Here is a 19822-nt window from a genome sequence, read left to right on the forward strand (position 1 = left end):
GCCAGAACATAATTACAAATCATTTGTAGACTGCAATTTGACCGCAAGAATCCCAAACAGATATATTTGACAAGAACATGATCATTTCAAACCTTGCCTAAATTTGTATACGATCACGTGTCTCTCATGTGGGAATACTTGGGAACAGATTTCCAAAATTAAAATAACTGGTGTTTTCTGCCAAATGATTTTTGCTCAGAAAATGTGGGGGGGCCAAATAAAACCATTGCGGGCTCTACATAGAGGGATAAGGTGAAAGTAACCACTTTCAACTCAAGTGCTATTAATGGATAATAAGCATAATGATAAGAATAAAAACAATACAATGTAGTGATTTGAATGTCTTTATGTCATGCTGAATATTTAGGGAGCACAGAGCACAGCATCACATTACCAATTCTATGATGTCAACCAACCCAACCATTACATGATTCAAAGTATATCTGAGGGGAATTCAACAGTAATTTCCACTGAATGGTGATGAAATCAGAGGCTTTTCTCCATGGCCAGGCATCACGCTCTGCATCTGTTCCCCAAACAGTTACAGTATTCACTAGTCTTGCCATCCAGGAAGTATGCCCAGAACTGCACGTGAAATAAAACTCAGGGGGAAAACACAGTAACACCAGCCCGATAACCATTGTAAATAATATATTAATAATAATAACTACAAAATAATTGGGTTTGCTAAATTTATTTCAAACAATTAACAGAAAAATAAATTCCTTTGGTCAAGTATTTTTTTTAAAGAAATAAGAGAAATATGCCCTTTTGCCAGTCTAGTCCCTTATAGGGTTTTTACAGTCGACCAGATCCTTGAGGCTCTAAGGCTGCGGAGGAGGTGCCAAGGCAATATGGTTATGATGCCCCTCTAGCTCCATGCTGCGGTACGCTGGGGAGGGAGGTGTCAGGGAGGGGGCAGTCCTCAGACTGCGGGCGAGGGGGCGTCTGGGTCACCGGGGTCGTTGTTGTAGTTGTTGCTGTACTGGGGTCCGCTGGGGGGCTGGTTGGGGAGGTTGTCCAGCTCGTCCACCTGAGGGCCAGGGTGCATGTTGACCAGCTGGTCCTGGGGGATATCTGCAGCAGCTGCAGCCAGGTTAGTGATGGACTTGCTTTTGACACACTGGAAGTCAACATGGCGGCTCTTTCCCTCCTCCTTCTCCCAGGACATGCGGATGAAAGGCCTCTGGACGTAGTTGTAGATGACCTCAGGACGGCCACCAGGACGCTTCTTCACCTTCTCTTTATACGTGGGGTAACCTACCAATACATGGCGCAGACAACAGAGCCAGTGAGTTCACAATGCTGAATCGAAATCTTACATTTTTGCTCTGAACCCCAGCAAATACATGATAAAATCAGCATCTTACCTTCAATGCCTAATCTTATTTTCTTCAGTCCTCTCTCCTTTAAAACTGATTTGGCAACATCTCGATTTTCTATATACTTGAAGAACCGGTATAGTTTTGTACTGTATATTACTGCAGAGAGAAATTAAAAATTTTAAGCAGTGTCAATTAAGTTAGTCCCTTTAGGTAAGTGAACAACAGTTTAATCCACGGCAGGGATTACTTATTAGGAAGAACATATTTTTGGTATTAAGTATCTTATTAGGATCCCTATTAGCTGTTGCAAATGCCGAAACTACTCTACCTGCGGTCCACACAGAACATGAAACATGACATAATACAGAACATAAATAGACCAGAACAGCTCAAGGACAGAACTACTTACATTTAAAAACGACACACAGTCTACATATCAATATGTAACACAAAATATCTAGGTCAAATAGGTGTGGGTGGAGAGTGTGTGTGTGTATTGACTCACTCTGTGAGTACTCTTCTCCCATCTGTGGTGGGTACTCTTCGTCCCAGTCCACTACGTCGTCATCAGTGAGCACCACGATGTGGCATTCTCTCTCTCCGCTCTGGGCGCTGGCCACCATCAGAGGCACAACCATTTCCTCCAGATAGAACTCAAACTGACGCCGGGCACCGTCGTTAGACAGCTCATGCATGAGGGCACCTAGGGACAGTGGGACATGGTCAGTCAGGAGACAGCAGTTCAGAGACGCAAACCAACACACTAACTTTCCACGAACATTTTCATCAGTTTAATGGAAACCTACCAGGTCAAGAAGGGTAAAAAGGGGGTGTACTCACTGAGGTCTCTGCACTTGATGGTGCTGTAGTCAAAGGTGATGCACAGATAGTCACATGCCTCCCTCAGCTCAGGGATGGAGATTCCATCGGGGCAACGGATTATCCCAGATTTGTAGTAATCCTGCCAGTTAGAGAGTGAACAGAGAAAACACAAAAGGCAGCCATTACAGAGACTGCCCACTATCAGCCCCCCCTTCCTAAAATGGTCAAAATGGCCAATGCCGTCCCCCCTACGTACGGATATCAGTTTACTGCCAGTTGAGCTGGGCATGGATATAGATTTGCAAATGCAAAAATAAAATGGTGCATCTTTCAAAACAAGTGCTGTGCCTCTGAGGCCAGAGTGATCCATGTTTGTCAACAACAGCCCACATGTATCAATCCCATCCTCCATTTTCACATCAGAAGCCTACAGCCAGTGGTATTGATTATTGTACTTGTTCTCAGGACATTCATAGCCTCAGTGGACAACTCATGGCATCTACTCTATAATAACAGTCTGAGGTTGACTCTATAGCCTGAAGTAAATGTTTCTGTTGTCTATATAATTAAGCTACAAAGTTTCAGACAATCAACAAATAAGTTAATCAATTCAGGATTACTATGAGTAGCAGGCTGCCCCTCCCCTTGTGGCTCAGAAGAGCAAAGGTTAGCAACGGCTACGCTAGATCAAGGATTTAAAAAAAGTAAAAACAGTCAATAATTGACCAAGCTAGTAAAAGGGAGTGTTGTACTTGGCAATACAGTGCTATTGACTGACCAGGATGGCTCGGAACACCGTAGAGCTGATGCCCTCGGCAACTTCATACTCTCCTTTTTCATTGGGCCGTGTGAAATTGTGTTCCCTTCCAGATCCAAACATTCTGCAAGAAACCACAAAACAGGTCACATTTCACAGGGGTCACACAGTGTTGTTCAGCGTTAAAAAATAAAAAAGCTAAAGGAAAAAACCCATGTAGGTTACTTCCTCCTCATATAACCATACTGGTAAAACAAAACTTGATACGGATTGATGATTTTACCATAACAAAGTACAACAATGAGGTCAGCCCTACCTGCCCAGCATGGTGTTGGGCTGTGCTGTGAAGATTGAAGGGTCCACCACAAACCGTGTGTTATCCACAATAAGAGTGACCCTCTCGGAGCCTGAGGTCCGCATGCTGCGGGTACCCAGGCCCGTGCCCAGTCCCTCCTTGCTATTCTCATAGACAAACACCATCTCTCCCACTCCCAGGCTCTTAAAGCAGCCTTCAGTGCTGGACAGGCTGCTGTTACGGCTGCTGACCACCCCGCTGCTACTGGAGCTGCTGGGGGAAATCCTCTGAGGACGGGGGCTGCTGGGCCTGGAGCCACCGTCCCTCTCACGGTCTGGAGGTGGAGGGAGAGAGGCACTAACTCACTGGCATGACGACTGACCTTTCTCACAGACTACTCCTATTACATGCCAACATTAGAATCCAACATGTTCTCTTAGAAATATTATTTTAGGAGACTGTGTGAAAGTGTTCGCAGTACGTTCTACTCACCGCTGTTGTGCTGGCGGGTGGGCGAGGTGACATTTCTGATGCAAGGGGTGAGCTGGCCCTCTCCCCTCTCGTGCGACGAGTCCCGGGAGCGGTCGCTGGAGCGGCGGCGGTCGCGTGAGTGGTCACTGCCCCCACTAGCACCATGCAGGCTCATCTTCACCAGGTCTGCCTCTAGTCGAGATGCATGCGACTGAGCGCTGGCCAGAGCAGAAAGCACACTAAATACTAATTGCAGTTAAACTCTACACACACACACAGTTGTCTTTCTTCCCCTAATGTATTATTACAGATTGCAGGTCACAAATCTTGTGTTTGCTGTAACCGTAGAGACACTCAGGACCTCTGTCAGCAGTGACAGTATGGTCCAGGGCTTTACTAGAACCAGTATTTACCTCTAGAGGTAATTATAACAACACCGCACTGGACCATACTGTCACAGTCACGTTTTTGTCTACGTGCCCTTGAGCAGGGCGTTGACCCTGGTTGCTTCTGTATGTCGCTCTGGATGGGAGTCTGTAAGAGGACTACTAATGTGATGTAGTTGTTGAGCGGCTTCACTGCAAGTATATTGTATGTTTTAAATATTCAATAATAATAAAACAATTTAAAAAATACAGACAGCATAGAAGCAGCCCATCTAACCCAAGAAGAATAACTGGACAGAATGGAAGGAGACGAATGTACACGCACAAAAGCAGAATCCCTTTTAGTGCAGGCGGACCACTTGTCTATTGGTACATCTTTTAGGGAAAGAAGGGAAAAGACATTAAAAGCAGTATCAAAATGATTGCGTCCCTATATAGGCCTACAATCATGAGTAATAGCTTCCCATTTAGTATTGAAATATTGAACATATTGTCCCAAAGATTCAGTAAAAGCAGAGTGTTGTATAGGATAACGTCTGTTCCTTTAATATGAGGGGACATCACATCAGTGAGCCATGGAAGTATAAAAAGGCCAACGTTCCTGTTTGGAGAGAAGCCAAAAGACACACTTGCATGGTCATGTTCTGCATCAGTTCTTAGAAGTTAGGAAAAATATGGACTGTTTTTGAAAGAATTTGCTTTGGAAGTTAGGTAGCTAGTCTCTCTAGGGACTCTTAAATAACTGAACTACAATGACCCAAGAAATGCCAAAGACTTTCTTTCTGCCAAAACAACAGCCAGTAAAGGTCATAGACCATTAGCAAACACTTTAAACTTGTAGTTATAAAGTGTACATAGCGCTGTCATGACAGTGGACTTTTAAAAGAATGACTACTGGGAGAGTTATGACAGCCCATCTGACTTTACAGTCATGATAAAAACAGTAGTCTTTTATGATGTTGGGCTCAAGATTAACCAGGCCTTCAGTGTAAATCACAATGGTCAATGTCAACATTATGAAATCAAAATGTATTTGTTACATGTGCCGAATACAACAGGTGTAGACTTTACCAACAAGCCCTTAACCAACAACGCAGAGCTTTTTATATATTTTTTTATAAGAAAATACTTGCAAAAAATATATATAGAAAAGTAAAGAAGTGCACAATGAGTGTGTGACTATGCTGAAAAACATCTGTCTAGCCTATAATAGGATGGACTATACCTATAGCACTATACACATGATCATGAATGTGAAATGCCTCCACAGAAATGACAACTATCTTGGTTAGTGTCAGTTCTTTCTGATCTTACACACTATCAAATACAAAGTAATTGCCTCACCTCGAGTGCTTGCAGAGTTAGCGAGGTCGGTTGGCTGTTTTTCGTTCCCAATTCTCAGTGTCACTTGAGTTGCTATCATATGACTGTGGACGTGCTGCCATCACCCGTGCACAGAGACATCCAACCCGGATTACTCACCATTCATAATCTGACATGACGAAGGGAGTCGAGTTATATATTAATTCACTGGGTTGATTCAGGAGAGCAAAACAAGCTGTAAATATTCACATAAATGCTAGTTATCTATTCAGTGAATACGAAACTAAAACGCAGTTCCCCTTCGCATTCTAACTCTTCACAGCTGCTCGCCAGCTAATGTCACGATGATCCCGAATAATACGAGCTAGCTAATTGTGGCTAACTAGCTAGCTAACAGTGATGACAGTAGCACCTCAGCTAACTAATGTGATCACAACATAACCAGCACTAAGTTAGTTACCAGTCCCAGCTAGTAAATAGCAGAGATGATTTAGAATGCTTGTAAAATAAATAAATAAATATTATATATATATGTTTAGCTAGCCAGGCAGTGGCTACCTATGTGAAGCTGGCCACAATAAGGATTAGCCACAAGTGGAATTTGTGGGTAGCCTTCAAAATAAAAGTCCCCCATTGAAAGCGATGCAAACGGATACAAATTGCGGACTCAGGCCATATTTGGACTAGATAATGTTAAACAAGTTCTAAATGTTGTTATATAATCTTAACAAAAGACAATAATTTGTTAATTTGACGAAATAAAGCAAAAATCTGTTGAAATCGTATTGTGGCTGTATTAGACTTCAGAATTGTAATTGGAGCATACTTATAAAGTCTACATCCCCCTTGGATTTCTTCACATTTTGTGTGACAAAGTGGGATTGAAATGGATTTGTCCTTTTTTGGTCAACGATCTACACAAAATACTCCAATGTCAAAGTGGAAGAAGAATCTTAAAAAAAAAAAAAGTGAATTTATGAAAATGTTAACACTAATATACCTTCATTAGATAGGTATTCACCCCTTTGAGTCAATAGGCATTAACTCCTTTGGCACAGATTACAGCTATTAGTCTTCTTCGGTAAGTCTCATAAGAGCTTTGCACACCTGTATTGTGCAATATTTGCCCATTATTTTTTTCAAAATTCTTCAAGCTCTGTCATCCGATCATGGCTAGACAGCAATTTTCAAGTCTTGCCATAGATTTTCAAGCAGATTTAGGTCAAAACTAACTTGACCACTCAGGAACATACAGTTCTTCTTGGTAAGCAACTCCAATGCAGATTTGTCTTTTTGTCCTGCTGAAAGGTGAATTCCCCTCCCAGTGTCTGGTGTAAAGCAGACAAACAGGTTTTCCTCTAGGATTTTGCCTGTGTTTACCTCAGTCCTGTTTCTTTTCATCCTGAAAAACTCATACCCATACCATGCTGGAGCCAGCACCATGCTTGAAAATAAGGAGGCAGTTAACTCAGTGATGTATTCCTTTGCTGTGTTTTTTTGCAGTATTACTTTAGTGCCTTAATGCATATACATGTTTAGGAATATTTTTATTCTGTATATTTAAATTGTTATTTTCACTCTGTCATTTAAGTCATTATTGTAGAGTCACTACAATGTTGTTGATCCATCCTCAGATCACAGCCATTGAACTCCATAGCTGTTTTAAAATAATCCATAGCTGTTTTAAAATCACATCCCTAAGCAGTTTCCTTCCTGTCATGCAGCTCAGTTCAGAAGGACGACTTAGTCTGGTTTAATATATCATCCACAGCATAATTATTAACCATGCTTAAAGATATATTCAATGTCTGATCTGTTATTATTATTACCCATCTACCAATCACTGTCCTTCCTTATGAGGCTTTTAAAAAGCTCCCTGGTCTTTAAAGTTGAATCTGTGCTTGAAATGCAATATTTGACTGAGTGACCTTACAGATATACAGTACCAGTCAAAAGTTTGCCAAGAGCGTGCAAAGCTGTCATCAAGGCAAAGGGTGGCTATTTGAAGAATCTCAAATATAAAATATATTTTGATTTGTTAAACACTTTTTTGGTTAATACATGATTCCATATGTGTTATTTCATAGTTTGTGTCTTCACTATTATTCTACAATGTAGAAAATAGCACAAAAAAAGAAAACCCTGGAATGAGGCGTGTCCAAACTTTTGACTTGTACTGTATGTATGTGGGACAGAGGAAGGGGGTAGTCATAAAAAAATACAAAATAATAAATGTCAACCTCTATTATTTCACATATAAAACTTAGTGTGATTTGTTAAGCCACATTTGACTTCTGAACTCATTTAGGCTTTCCTAAACAAAGCGGGTGAATAATTATGCAATGATTTTTGTAGAATTCTCTTTTCAATTTGACAGAGTATTTTGTGTAGATCAATGACAAAAAAAATACAATTAAATATATTTCAATCCCACTTTGTATTACAACAAAATGTGAAAAAGTTCAAGGGGGTGTATGTAGACTTTCTACAGGCATTGAGTGTACAAAACATTAGGAACATCTGCTCTTTCCATGACATTGACTGACCATGTGAATCCAGGTGAAAGCTATAATCCCTTATTGGATGTCACCTGTTAAAGCCACTTCAATCAGTGTAGATGGAGGGGACAGGTGCATCCTGTTTCAAAATGATCATCCTTGAGATGTTTCTACAACTTCATTGGAGTCCACCTGTGGTAAATTCAATTGATTGGACATGATTTGGAAAGGCACACACCTGTCTAGATAAGGTCCCACAGTTGACAGTGCATGTCAGAGCATAAACCAAGCCATGAGGTCGAAGGAATTGTCCGTAGAGCTCTGAGACAGGATTGTGTTAAGGCACAGATCTTGGGAAGGGTACCAAAAAATGTCTGCAGCATTGAAGGTCCCCAAGAACACAGTGGTCTCCATCATTCTTAAATGGAAGAGGTTTGGAACCACCAAGACTATTCCTAGAGCTGGCCACCCGACCAAACTGAGCAATCGGGGGAGAAGGGCCTTGGTCAGGGAGGTGACCAAGAACCTAATGGTCACTCTGACAGAGCTCCAGAGTTCCTCTGTGGAGATGGGAGAACCTTCCAGAAGGACAAACATCTCTGCAGCACTCCACCAATCAGGCCTTCATGGTAGAGCAGCTAAACGGAAGCCACTCCTCAGTAAAATTTGCCAAAAGGCCCCTTAATGACTCAGACCATGAGAAACAAGATTCACTGGTCTGATGAAACCAAGATTGAGTGCTTTGGCCTGATGGTGGCAGCATCATGCTGTTGGGATGGTTTTCAGCGGCAGGGACTGGGAGACTAGTTAGGATCGAGGGAAAGATGAACGGAGCAAAGCACAGAGAGATCCTTGATGAAAACCTGCTCCACAGTGCTCAGGACCTCAGAGAAGGTTCACCTCCAACAGGACAATGCACAACACAGGAGTGGCTTCGGGACACGTCTCTGAATGTCCTTGAGTGGCCCTGCCAGAGCCTGGACCTGAACCCGATCTAAAGTCTCGAGAGACCTGAAAATACACTTCTTGGGTGTAATCGCCACCAAAAGTTCTTCAACAAAGTACTGAGTAAAGGGTTTTAATACTTATGTAAATGTGAACGTTTTTTTTCTTTTCTAGATATTTGCAGAAATTCCTAAATCTGTTTTTGATTTGTCATTATGGTGTGTTGTGTGTAGATTAATGAGATATATATTTGAATAAGGCTGTAATGTAACAAAATGTGGAAAAAGTCAAGGGACCTGAATACTTTTTGAATGCACTGTATAGCCTTACCTATGAATCTTGGGTCATTGAAATGGGCTATCAACTGACTGACATCCACAGATTACAATTCTGAAGAGTTCACACAAATATGAGCGTCATAGCGCTTACTGCGAGACTAAAAACTGTATAGTGAGGTGATTTCGGACAGTTGAAGATAAATATTAGCGTCATAGCGCATATTAGTTGTGTAAACACTTCAGAATTGTAATCTGTGGGTGTCAGAGTGGGCTGATACCTATGGCTCTTGGGTCTATGAAATGGGATACGATATACATTGTAATATTATTGTTCAACACATAGGTTGTAGGGGTGTAACGGTACACGTATTTGTACTGAACTGTTCGGTACGGGGTCCTTGGTTTGGTCCACACTGTGAACCTGAATAAATACATACAAAATAAATGTTAAACTACTAAAGGCTATGTCTATGCTGCGTTGTATGCCACTGCCTCGAGTAAAACTGATTTGAAAAAACCATTGTAGGCTATTCCATTAACTAGAGCATATGCGCACATTGTAATCAAAATTAAAATCTTAACTGACATATTTCAAACTATACTTTTGTGAGGCGCAGCCAGCAACTACTTCGGTACAATGGCGAGTGGTAGGGTCGATAAACCATCGTTGAAATCTCCAGTTTGGGAACATTTTGACTTCACAGTAGATTACAACGGCGATGGACAGAGTTGTGGATAAAATATTAATAGTATGTCACCAATACTCATCGAGAATAGCCTATGCAGAGTGGCATGTGTAGCTTGTTGTTTTTGGGCTATCACAAGTCATCAAAGCGGCCCTACATTCATAGAGCTTCCGTGAGTGGCAAAGCAAGTTAGGAGATATTTAATCAATGGAAGATGGAATTAAAAGTTAAATGAGAAGGATATGCTACAACGACCAAGAGACAACAGTTAGGCTGCTACTTAATAATCTGAATGGAGGTAATATTTGTAACTGTAGGACATGTAAAAAGTGCATGCATCCTCAATTAGCCTAGCTAGCTAACTAGTGTTTCTTGGTTTGATGCCGTCAGCACATGTAAAAAGTGCATGCATCCTCAATTAGCTGCTAGTGTTTATCGGTTTGATGCAGTCAGGACAGGTACAACGTAATCATATTTGATAAATTAGCTATAACAAGCTAGAAGTTAGTCTACTACCGCGCTTCGGCTTGGTTTAAGTCTCTCCCTCCGCCAGTCACTCGCTCACAGTACACACACAAGACCCCTCCATCTGCTACAGCGGCACCTCTTTCTCCCTCACGCTTTATCAACTCTGGTTAACAAAGTAGTTTACAAATTGACTTTTCTGCTGCTTTCCTCACTCGGATTGGGTTTAGATCCAACCAGGTCTATACGTAACTGGTCTAGTTGTCTTCGGGTTCGTTCAGTCTTTATATTGAAAATTGTATTTATGCATAGAGTGGGAAAGTCCCAGGTCCATTTTGGAACAGGTCCAACACTTTGGACCCCTGAAGACTACTTGAAAGGCCCAAAATAAATATCTGTCACAACAGACAATGCAGGAACATTGTGAATGCTGTCACAGAAGCTGGACTTTTGTTTGGAGTCTTTTGCCAAATAAACAAAAAATAACTACAGCAACTGTTGGCATTTCAATTTCCTGCTGTATCGTAAACAAACCAAACCGTGACCCCAAAACCTCAATAAGTACCGGACATCCATAGGGGCGGCAGGTAGCCTAGTGGTTAGAGCGTTGGGCCAGTAAAGATTGCTAGATAGAATCCCCAAGCTGAGAAGGTACAAATCTGTCGTTCTGGCCCTCCTAGGCCGTCATTGTAAATAAGAATTTGTTCTTAACTGACTTGCCTAGTTAAATAAAGATGTAAAAAAAAAAATATGTGCAAAACCGGCATCCAAAATTACCGATTACCGACTGTTATGAAAACTTGAACTCGGCCCTAATTAATCGGCCATTCCGATTAATCAGTCGACCTCTAGTACGTACTACCCAGTACAACACTGGGGCAAAGCTCCCTGCCATCCAGGACCTCTATACCAGGCGGTGTCAGAGGAGGGCCCTAAAAAATAAAAACTGTCAACGACTCCTGCCACCCAAGTTAGACTGTTCTCTCTGTTACCACACGGCAAGCGGTATCGATGCATCAAGTCTGGAACCAACAGGACCCTGAACGGCTTCTACCCCCAAAGCCATAAGACTGCTAAATAGTTAACCACATAGCTACCCAGACTAGCTATCTGCATTGACCCTTTTATCCCTACCTATATGTACATATCTACTTCAATTACCTCGTACCCCTGAACAACGACTCTGTACTAGTACCCTGTGTATATAGCCAAGTTAATTACTCATTGTGTGTTTATTCCTCATGTTACTATGTTTCTATAATTGTTCTATGCCATAAGTAAGCATTTCACTGTTAGTCTACACCTGTTTAAAAAGCATGTGACAAATAAAAATTAGAGTTGAGTAGGCTGATACCTATGGATCTTGGGTCCACGAAATCGGGTAAGGCTGTACATTGCAATATGAATGTCAATACGCACAATAGGCTAGTGAGGTGTTTTCCTACAGTTGAAGTTCTCTAATATGGCCTACTACACTAATATTTGTATAAACTCTTCAGAATTGTAATCTGTGGGTGTCACAGAGTAGGCTGATACCTATGGATTTAGGGTATCAGCCTACTCAGTGACATCCACAGATTACCATTCTGAAGAGTTTATACATAAATGTGCAACGTAGCTATTACAGGACTCTGAAACCACTGTAAAATGAGCCACATTAAGCTCACCAGTCAACCTACTATGTATTGAACATTCATATTGCAATGTACATCCTTACCTATGGATCTTGGTTACATGAAATGGGTTAAGGCTGTACCGTGCATGTTGGTATGCCCCCAATGCAATTCTGAACTTTAACACATCCACAGTGCGATTTCAACTTTTTGAATTTATTTTTGTCAAATTAACAAATAATTGTATTACCACTATTTGTTTCCGTTTGCATCACTTTCAATGGAGGACTTTTATTTTGAAGGCATGCAGCAAATTCCACTATTGTGGCTAAACTTCACATAGGTGCAGTGGCTAACCTGAGCAAACATGATGTGCAAACAGTTGGCTATTGACTCGTCGGCTAACTAACTGGACAAAACAAAACCTAGCTAGTTTCATGTCAAATTAGCTAGCTAGCTGCATTAATTCAGGGGATTGACCAATAACCAATCAATAGTTACGTTAGCTACAACAAGCTATATATGCAGAGGAACTACCAGTAAACTAGCTAGCTCAAACATGTGAACACTTACATTCACCAAAACAAGTCTTACCTTTTAAATGATAAATATTCTCGCATTAACATCGTATACCCTGTACAAAACATATACATGGAATTCAAAGGATCAATCCAATCCGTTGGTAAAATAATTGATCTTGGTTTGGCATTTTCCCCTAAAAGGCAAAAGTAATGTTGTCCCTGCTGCTCAGACGCTCTCGCGAGATTTTGCTGTAAAAATAATAATAATTACATAGCCCAGTTTCTTCTTCTTCTTCTTGGCAGTCCGCAAACAAATATCATAGGTGCATGCCGCCACCTACTGTATTGGCTGTGTATCAACCTACTATTCTGGAGTATGAATTCATTACACTTTGTGAGAAAACAAATTGCCCTTCCAACTAACCCTACACCCATTAAAACCTCACCACTATTCCACTACTTTGGCCCCATCTGATCCTACTCCAGGCCAGCAGTCTGGGAGTATGGGACACTATAATTCAAAAACATCTAACGCTTCGGCAGTAAAATCTCATACACCCAAGTACTTCTCTGCAGCTGCCACCTATCTATCCTCTATGATTTACGTTCCCTGCAGTACAATTGACAACCATGGCCTTGAACGCCAAAAAAAAACAACCTTACTGAAGCGTGTTATTCCTATCACTCCATTGGCCTCGGCCTTCTCACAGGGATCCTCTTAGGATCCCTCACCCTGCACCCATCTTCCTCTCCTATTCTCTTCAGTACCTTAGCATACAACACCTTCTGCACTACTCTGATCCTGGCAACCGGAACCTGCCTTTCTCTCACCGGACACAGTTCTGATCTCCAGCACCATGGGTACCCCTACAGTTTACACACACACACATTTCCACTGATACTACACATTCCTTTGTCTCATGTCCTCCTGCACACTTCTCAAATCTAGGAATCTCCCTCCTACACACTGTGTATCTGAGGTTTAAGACGGACTACATCCTATAAAGTGTATGGGGCAGTGAACAATAGAATGAAAAAACATTGAAGAATAAACCCTGGACATAATACAAAAAATAGACACATTAAAACCCCATCCCACTCCTTCAGTCACAATCTAATTCAAGTCACATCCCTACAGGCTCGGGGGCTTGTGATGGTGGAACATTCTTCGACAGGATTCCCTGTAGGCCTCTGCTGTAAAATCACTGAGTCCCAAAAAGTGTTCAGCTGCACTCACAATGATGACAATTTTTTCAGATTCCTTCCATTTGTGGTGTGCAGTTTATGAACATTTCAATAAATGATACAAAGTCCACCTTTTTCATATTCAATTTATTATGATCTCTCAGTTGCCGAGAAACATTGGCCGTGTTTGAGTGAAAGAAAACGGTAATGTGTCATGGTTAAATTGTGACCGACTGATCAACAAATAATAATGAGTAGTTATTTATGATCCAAGGTTGCACTGTCGGATGGAATGCCAAACAAACCCATTCACTGGTGCAGGCTCTACTAAAGCGTACCATGCGGTAGGATTTTAACAGTGAGTAGGTGCTGACTACTAAAACCTCCGTTAGCTACTTGGGATGTATCCTTGATGGAAGCTTGGGAGGTGTGAGCATGGCCAATAAGGTGCTAGGGAAGGTTAATGCCAGGATTACTTTTTTGTCTAGAAAGTCCAAGCTGCTTGATAAGGACTCCATGAAAGTGCTAGCTACTGCCCTCATTCAATGCCATTTTGACTATGCTAGTACTTCCTGGTTTGGGGGCTTATCTAAACTTATGAAGGGGAAGCTCCAGATAGCCCAGAATAAGTTGATCAGGGTAGTTTTGAAGGTGAGTCCACATACTCACATAGGCAGGAGCTGCTTTCAGAAACTGGCTGCCTGTTGAGGCTAGGGTGTCCCAGTTTAGACTAGGTTTGGTTTACAGGAGTATTTATGGTCCTGCGCCCAGATATCTAAGTGATTACTTTCCTCGTGTTAGGGATGCACACAATCACAGCACCAAATCAGGTGTTGCTGATGTGTGCTTATACAGGTTTAGGAGGAATGCTGGGAAAGGTACTTTCTTGTATACTGGAGCCTCAGAATGGAATGAGTTGCCTCTGCCTATAAAAACAACGTCCTCTCTGGACAGCTTTAAAAATAAAGTAAAAATATGTTTGATGTCCTCTGTGCCCATATGAATGAACCCTATGATGTAACTGGAATGATGAGATAGATGTTCTTCTTTTATGTTTTTGTTTTATTATTTCACTGCCATACTGTGTTCGATCTTGTCGAGCCATCTTGTCTCAAGAGGACCACAATGGAAATAAGTCCCAGACTTTATTGTGTGTTATCCTCGATGATTTTATTAATGTGCATGTATGGCTTTTAAGTTTTATATGTGCTTGTTTTTTTAAATGGTCGAATTAATAAACTAAACTAAACTACGAGGAAGATGTGCTTTTTCTTGCCTATGTGAGGCTTTTTTATTTGCAAGCGGATAGGGCCAGTAGACTTAATAAACTTATCGGAATCAAAGAGAGCCCTAACAAATGAAAACCCAGGCTTCAATCCATGCCGACCTGTTACCTGTCTGTCTTGTCTCCCAAACAAAGCTTCTTGTAGCAACACCCATGACCCAGAACGCATCAGAAGCCCTACCAATTACATAATTGACAATCAACTTCAATTAAAGGTATGCCAATGATATACAAACACATTCAGGTAATATATTCACATGATAAATATCCCCACATCACTAACAGTCAATAAATGTGATTCTCCTAATAAACGGGGATTAATCTATGTCTGGACATACATAATCAGGCAAGACCTTAGATTATGTGACGTATAACATAATGACAATCGTCACGTTTACTCCCCATTCTCCTTGATGCACGAAGTGTGGAGAAAAAGCACTAAACAGTTATAGGTTTACCACCTCCCTTGAAATGAAGGCTGTCAAAGCATTTAAACATTAAAACAGGGGGTTTACATAACCAAGCTGAATGTACAGGAACAGGAACCATAATAGGAGCTGGCTGGCATTTCACCTGACCAGAGTCCTGACATTGCATTGCAGTAGGCCTACAAAGGTAAACATGAATGAGCAACATCACCTGAAACAATGAGAACATGCACTCTGTATGATTGTTCATCTTGAACACCAGCTTCACTCCCGGGTCTTCACTGACCTGCTTGGTTGTTGAGGGCATGTCCACTCTTCTTGGCACAGTCACCTTTTGTAGAGAAGGGGAGTCAGGTGAATCAGGAAAGCAATGTTCAGTTTTGACTGCCACTAACCCAGCAGAACCAAGGGCAGGGTCAGACCCCTCCCCAGCTTCAGGCCTAGGGTACAACCTAGTATTATCAGTCCCAGGAGATAGTGTGTGAGAGGCTCTTCACTCTTACCAGCAACCGGCAGAGACTCCGGCCCACCGCCATCCATCAGCACAACAGTATTGGCCATGGGCAGCTGGCTAGCCACCAGCTCATCAACAGCATCAGAAACCTGCAGCTCCACTGGAGTCTCTTGCACCCCAGCCTGCAGCTCGGACTAACCCCCAGCAGGAAGCAGAAGATCACTGACAGGTAGATTAGGGACCTCACCAGCAGACAGAGAAAGCTCATCCTCTCCTCCAGGAGCACACCACAGAACAGAGTGGACAGTTCCTCGTCGGTAACAGTGCTTGACTGTGGGGCCTCTACAACAGGTGGCGAATCAGCTGACGCCTCGGACCTCCATGGCTGGTGGAACACGCAGGTTTTCAGTATGTGCCCGTGTTTGTCGCAGTGATAACACCAGGCCTTGCCACCAAGGCAGACTTCCCAGTCATAGCCACAGTCACATGCACAGCTTCTCTTAGGGGTGCAGGTATTGCAGTCGCACAGCCCCTTCTCCGGAGACAGGCCTCGCCCCATCACCTCCAGTAGAACCCGTTGCACCTTGAAGAGCTGTATTTATTCCTGGTGTTATTATCTTTATATTATTTTTCTATTTTGCTCTCTGCAATGTTGGGAAGGGCCCATAAGTAAGCATTTCACTGTCATTCTACACACATTTGATTGGATTTGAGCATATAACCTCAGCTGGCATACTATATTCTTCCCTTCGGCATACACTTGACACATGACCAAATCTTTTGCATTCATGACACTGAAGGGGTTTGTGCACATAAGCTCTTCTAGGGTATCTCACAAAGTCTAACTTTACATGAGAAGGGAGAGATTCTTCTTCTTCCTCCAGTGTCTCAACTCCTTGTCTTCCACCCAGAGTGCGAATTATACCTTAACATTCGGTCCTCCTTTGTGTACAGGCGCTTCATGTGCACGGGCTTAATAGTAAAGACATACTTTTTTATAACATTTTAATTTGAAATGAACACATTCGGTGAATGCCATTGGGTCTACACTCTTGTAGCCGTAATTAATTGATGTGTCATTTTTTGTAGAAAGAAAAGTTGGGATACCTGAAAAGGGGCTGAGACACGGGACTGTCCCAGGATGACAAGTATATACATGGGAAAAAATTGTTTCAACCATGACACAGAGCTGGGGATGTACATTTCATTTGGAATAAGCTTTTATTTTAATAGTTATCACTATAGCAGTACAAATTGCATAAAAAACTAGTAAAATGCTTAAATTAGCATTATTGGAGCCCCCCCAAAATTTGACTTTGTTGTATTTAGGGGGACTCATGTCTCATTCAGGGGGTCACTGAGTCCCCCGTAACTCTGCTTCCACCCCACAAATGTAGACCTGCCAATTTTTTTGCAGATATTCAATTTATTAATGCATATAAAAATAATCTCACATGATATTCACATTGAAATCAATCTTTTTTTACATTTTGTGCTTTTCATGAATTCGTATTTTGAAATTACAAAGCCTCTGTGAGAGTAGTAAACAATGATGTCATTATGATTATAACGGTACAAACAGTAACCAAGTTGGTCCTCATTGTGAACATTATTTAAAGTAAACAGTGCTTTACACTGAAATAAAGCAATGTCAAGAGATGGACATATCAAAGACAATAACAAACCTTTTTTGATACTGCTAACGGTAATTTGACACATACAAATCAAATTAAATCAAACTTTATTTGTCACATGCGCCGAACACAACAAGTATAGACTTTACTGTGAAATGCTTACTTACAAGCCCTTAACCAACAGTGCAGTTCAAGAAGAGTGAAGAAAATATGTACCAAATAAACTAAAGTAAAAAATAATAAAAAGTAACACAATAACATAACAATAACGAGGCTATATACAGGGGGTACCGGTACCGAGTCAGTGTGCGGGGGTACAAGTTAGAGGTAATTTGTACATGTAAGTGGGGTTGAAGTGACTATCTATAGATAATAAACAGCGAGTAGCAGCAGTGTACAAAACAAATGGGGGGGGGGGGGGGGGGGGTGTCAATGTAATAGTCCGATGGCCATTTTATTAGTTGTTCAGCAGTCTTATGGTTTGGGGGTAGAAGCTGTTAAGGAGCCTTTTAGTCCTAGAATTGGCGCTGCGATACCGCTTGCCGTGCGGTAGCAGAGAAAATAGTCTATGACTTGGGTGACTGGAGTCTTTGACAATTTTATGGGCTTTCCTCTAACACCACCTATTATATAGGTCCTGGATGGCAGGAAGCTTGGCCCCAGTGATGCACTGGGCCGTACGCACTACACTCTGTAGCGCCTTACAGTCAGATGCCGAGCAGTTGCCATACCAGGTGGTGATGCAACCAGTCAGGATACCCTCGATGGTGCAGCTGTAGAACTTTTTGAGGATCTGGGGACCAATGCCAAATCTTTTCAGTCTCCTGAGGGGGAAAATATTTTCTTGTGCCCTCTTCACGACTGTCTTGTTGTGTTTGTGTGGTGATGTGGACACCAAGAAACTTCAAACTCTCAACCCGCTCCACTACAGCCCCGTTGATGTTAATGGGGGCTTGTTCGGCCCGCCTTTTCCTGTAGTCCACAATAGGCGCCTTTGTCTTACTCACATTGAGGAAGAGGTTGTTGTCCTGGCACCACACTGCCAGTTCTCTGAACTCCTCCCTATAGGCTGTTTCATCGTTGTCGGTGATCAGGCCTATCACTGTTGTGTCGTCAGCAAACGTAATGATGGCGTTGGAGTCGTGTTTGGCTACGCAGTCGTGGGTGAACAGGGAGTACAGGAGGGGACTAAGTACACACCCCTGAGGGGCCCCAGTGTTGAGGATCAGTGTGGCAGACGTGTTGCTGCCTACCCTTACTACCTGGGGTGGCCCGTCAGGAAGTCCAGGATCCAGTTGCAGAGGGAGGTGTTTAGTCCCAGGATCCTTAGCTTAGTGATGAGCTTTGTGGGCACTATGGTGTTGAACGCTGAGCTGTAGTCAATGAACAGCATTATCGCATAAGTGTTCCTTTTGTCCAGGTGGGAAAGGGCAGTGTGGAGTGCGATTGAGATTGCGTCATCTGTGGATCTGTTGGGGTGGTATGCGAATTGGAGTGGGTCTAGGGTATCCGGGAGGATGCTGTTGATGTGAGTCATGACCAGCCTTTCAAAGCACTTCATGGCTACCCATGTGAGCGCTACGGGGCAGTAATCATTTAGGCTGGTTACCTTCGCTTTCTTGGGCTCAGGGACTATGGTGCTCTGCTTGAAACATGTAGGTATTACAGACTCAGTCAGGGAGAGGTTGAAAATGTCAGGGAAGACACTTGACAGTTGGTCCACGCATGCTTTGAGTTCATGTCCTAGTAATCCATCTGGCCCCGCGGCTTGTGAATGTTGACCTGTTTAAAAGTCGTGCTCACATCGGCTACCGAGAACGTTATCCCACATTCATCCAGAACAGCTGGTGCTCTCGTGCGTGCTTCAGTGTTGCTTGCCTCGAAGCAAGCATAAAAGGCATTTAGCTCATCTGGTAGGCTTGCATCACTGGGCAGCTCGAGTCTAGGTTTCCCTTTGTAGACCGTAATAGTTTTCAAGCCCTGCCACATCCAACGAGTGTCAGAGCCGGTGTAGTAGGAGGTAAAGGTGGTAAAGTGGTGTAAAAAAATATATACTGTTCTGTGTGCTTTAGTCCAGGTAGTGGTCATAAACAAAATGTCTTGTTAATTCAAATGCAGAAAAAACAGGAAATAAATATAAAATATAAATAAATAAATAAATAGTAAATACATTAATAAAAACATAATTAGAATAATAATTTAGAAAATATCTAAAACTAAAATGAGTTTCACAAGTTTCATTGTGAAATTTCAACTGTTTTTTTTACGAGGTATTACTTGTGTAAGACTGAAGAGAAGACAAACCCTGAGTACTCAGGCTTAACTTGTATACAGGCTCAGTCCTGTGAGATCATCAGGAAGCAGACTCCGGATCTTCCCTGGTTGTCCATGTTGTTGTGCTTTGGCGTGTGAGGCTGCAATTATATCCTTTAACTTCAGCTGAAGCCAGTC

General features: G+C 42.2%; 1 protein-coding gene across 2 annotated transcripts; it reads right to left on the bottom strand.

Annotated features, from left to right (window-relative positions):
- Positions 1–330: 330 nt before the first annotated feature.
- On the bottom strand, positions 331–12624 carry LOC120025137 (BTB/POZ domain-containing protein 10-like). 2 transcript variants are annotated; one of them, XM_038969580.1, is made up of 9 exons: positions 12459–12624; positions 5401–5548; positions 3692–3888; positions 3221–3533; positions 2926–3028; positions 2166–2286; positions 1831–2028; positions 1371–1481; positions 331–1260 (listed from the first exon to the last, which is right to left on the bottom strand). In XM_038969580.1, the coding sequence occupies exons 3-9, from the start codon at positions 3843–3845 to the stop codon at positions 926–928; spliced, it is 1335 nt and encodes a 444-aa protein (XP_038825508.1). In that variant the 5' UTR covers positions 3846–3888; positions 5401–5548; positions 12459–12624; the 3' UTR covers positions 331–925. The 2 variants fall into 2 exon arrangements, with proteins under 2 accessions (XP_038825508.1, XP_038825509.1); XM_038969581.1 differs by having other exon boundaries at positions 3692–3909.
- Between the last annotated feature and the right edge of the window lie 7198 nt (positions 12625–19822).

This window comes from Salvelinus namaycush, chromosome 30, assembly GCF_016432855.1.
Source record: "Salvelinus namaycush isolate Seneca chromosome 30, SaNama_1.0, whole genome shotgun sequence".
NCBI classification, from domain to species: Eukaryota; Metazoa; Chordata; class Actinopteri; order Salmoniformes; family Salmonidae; genus Salvelinus; species Salvelinus namaycush.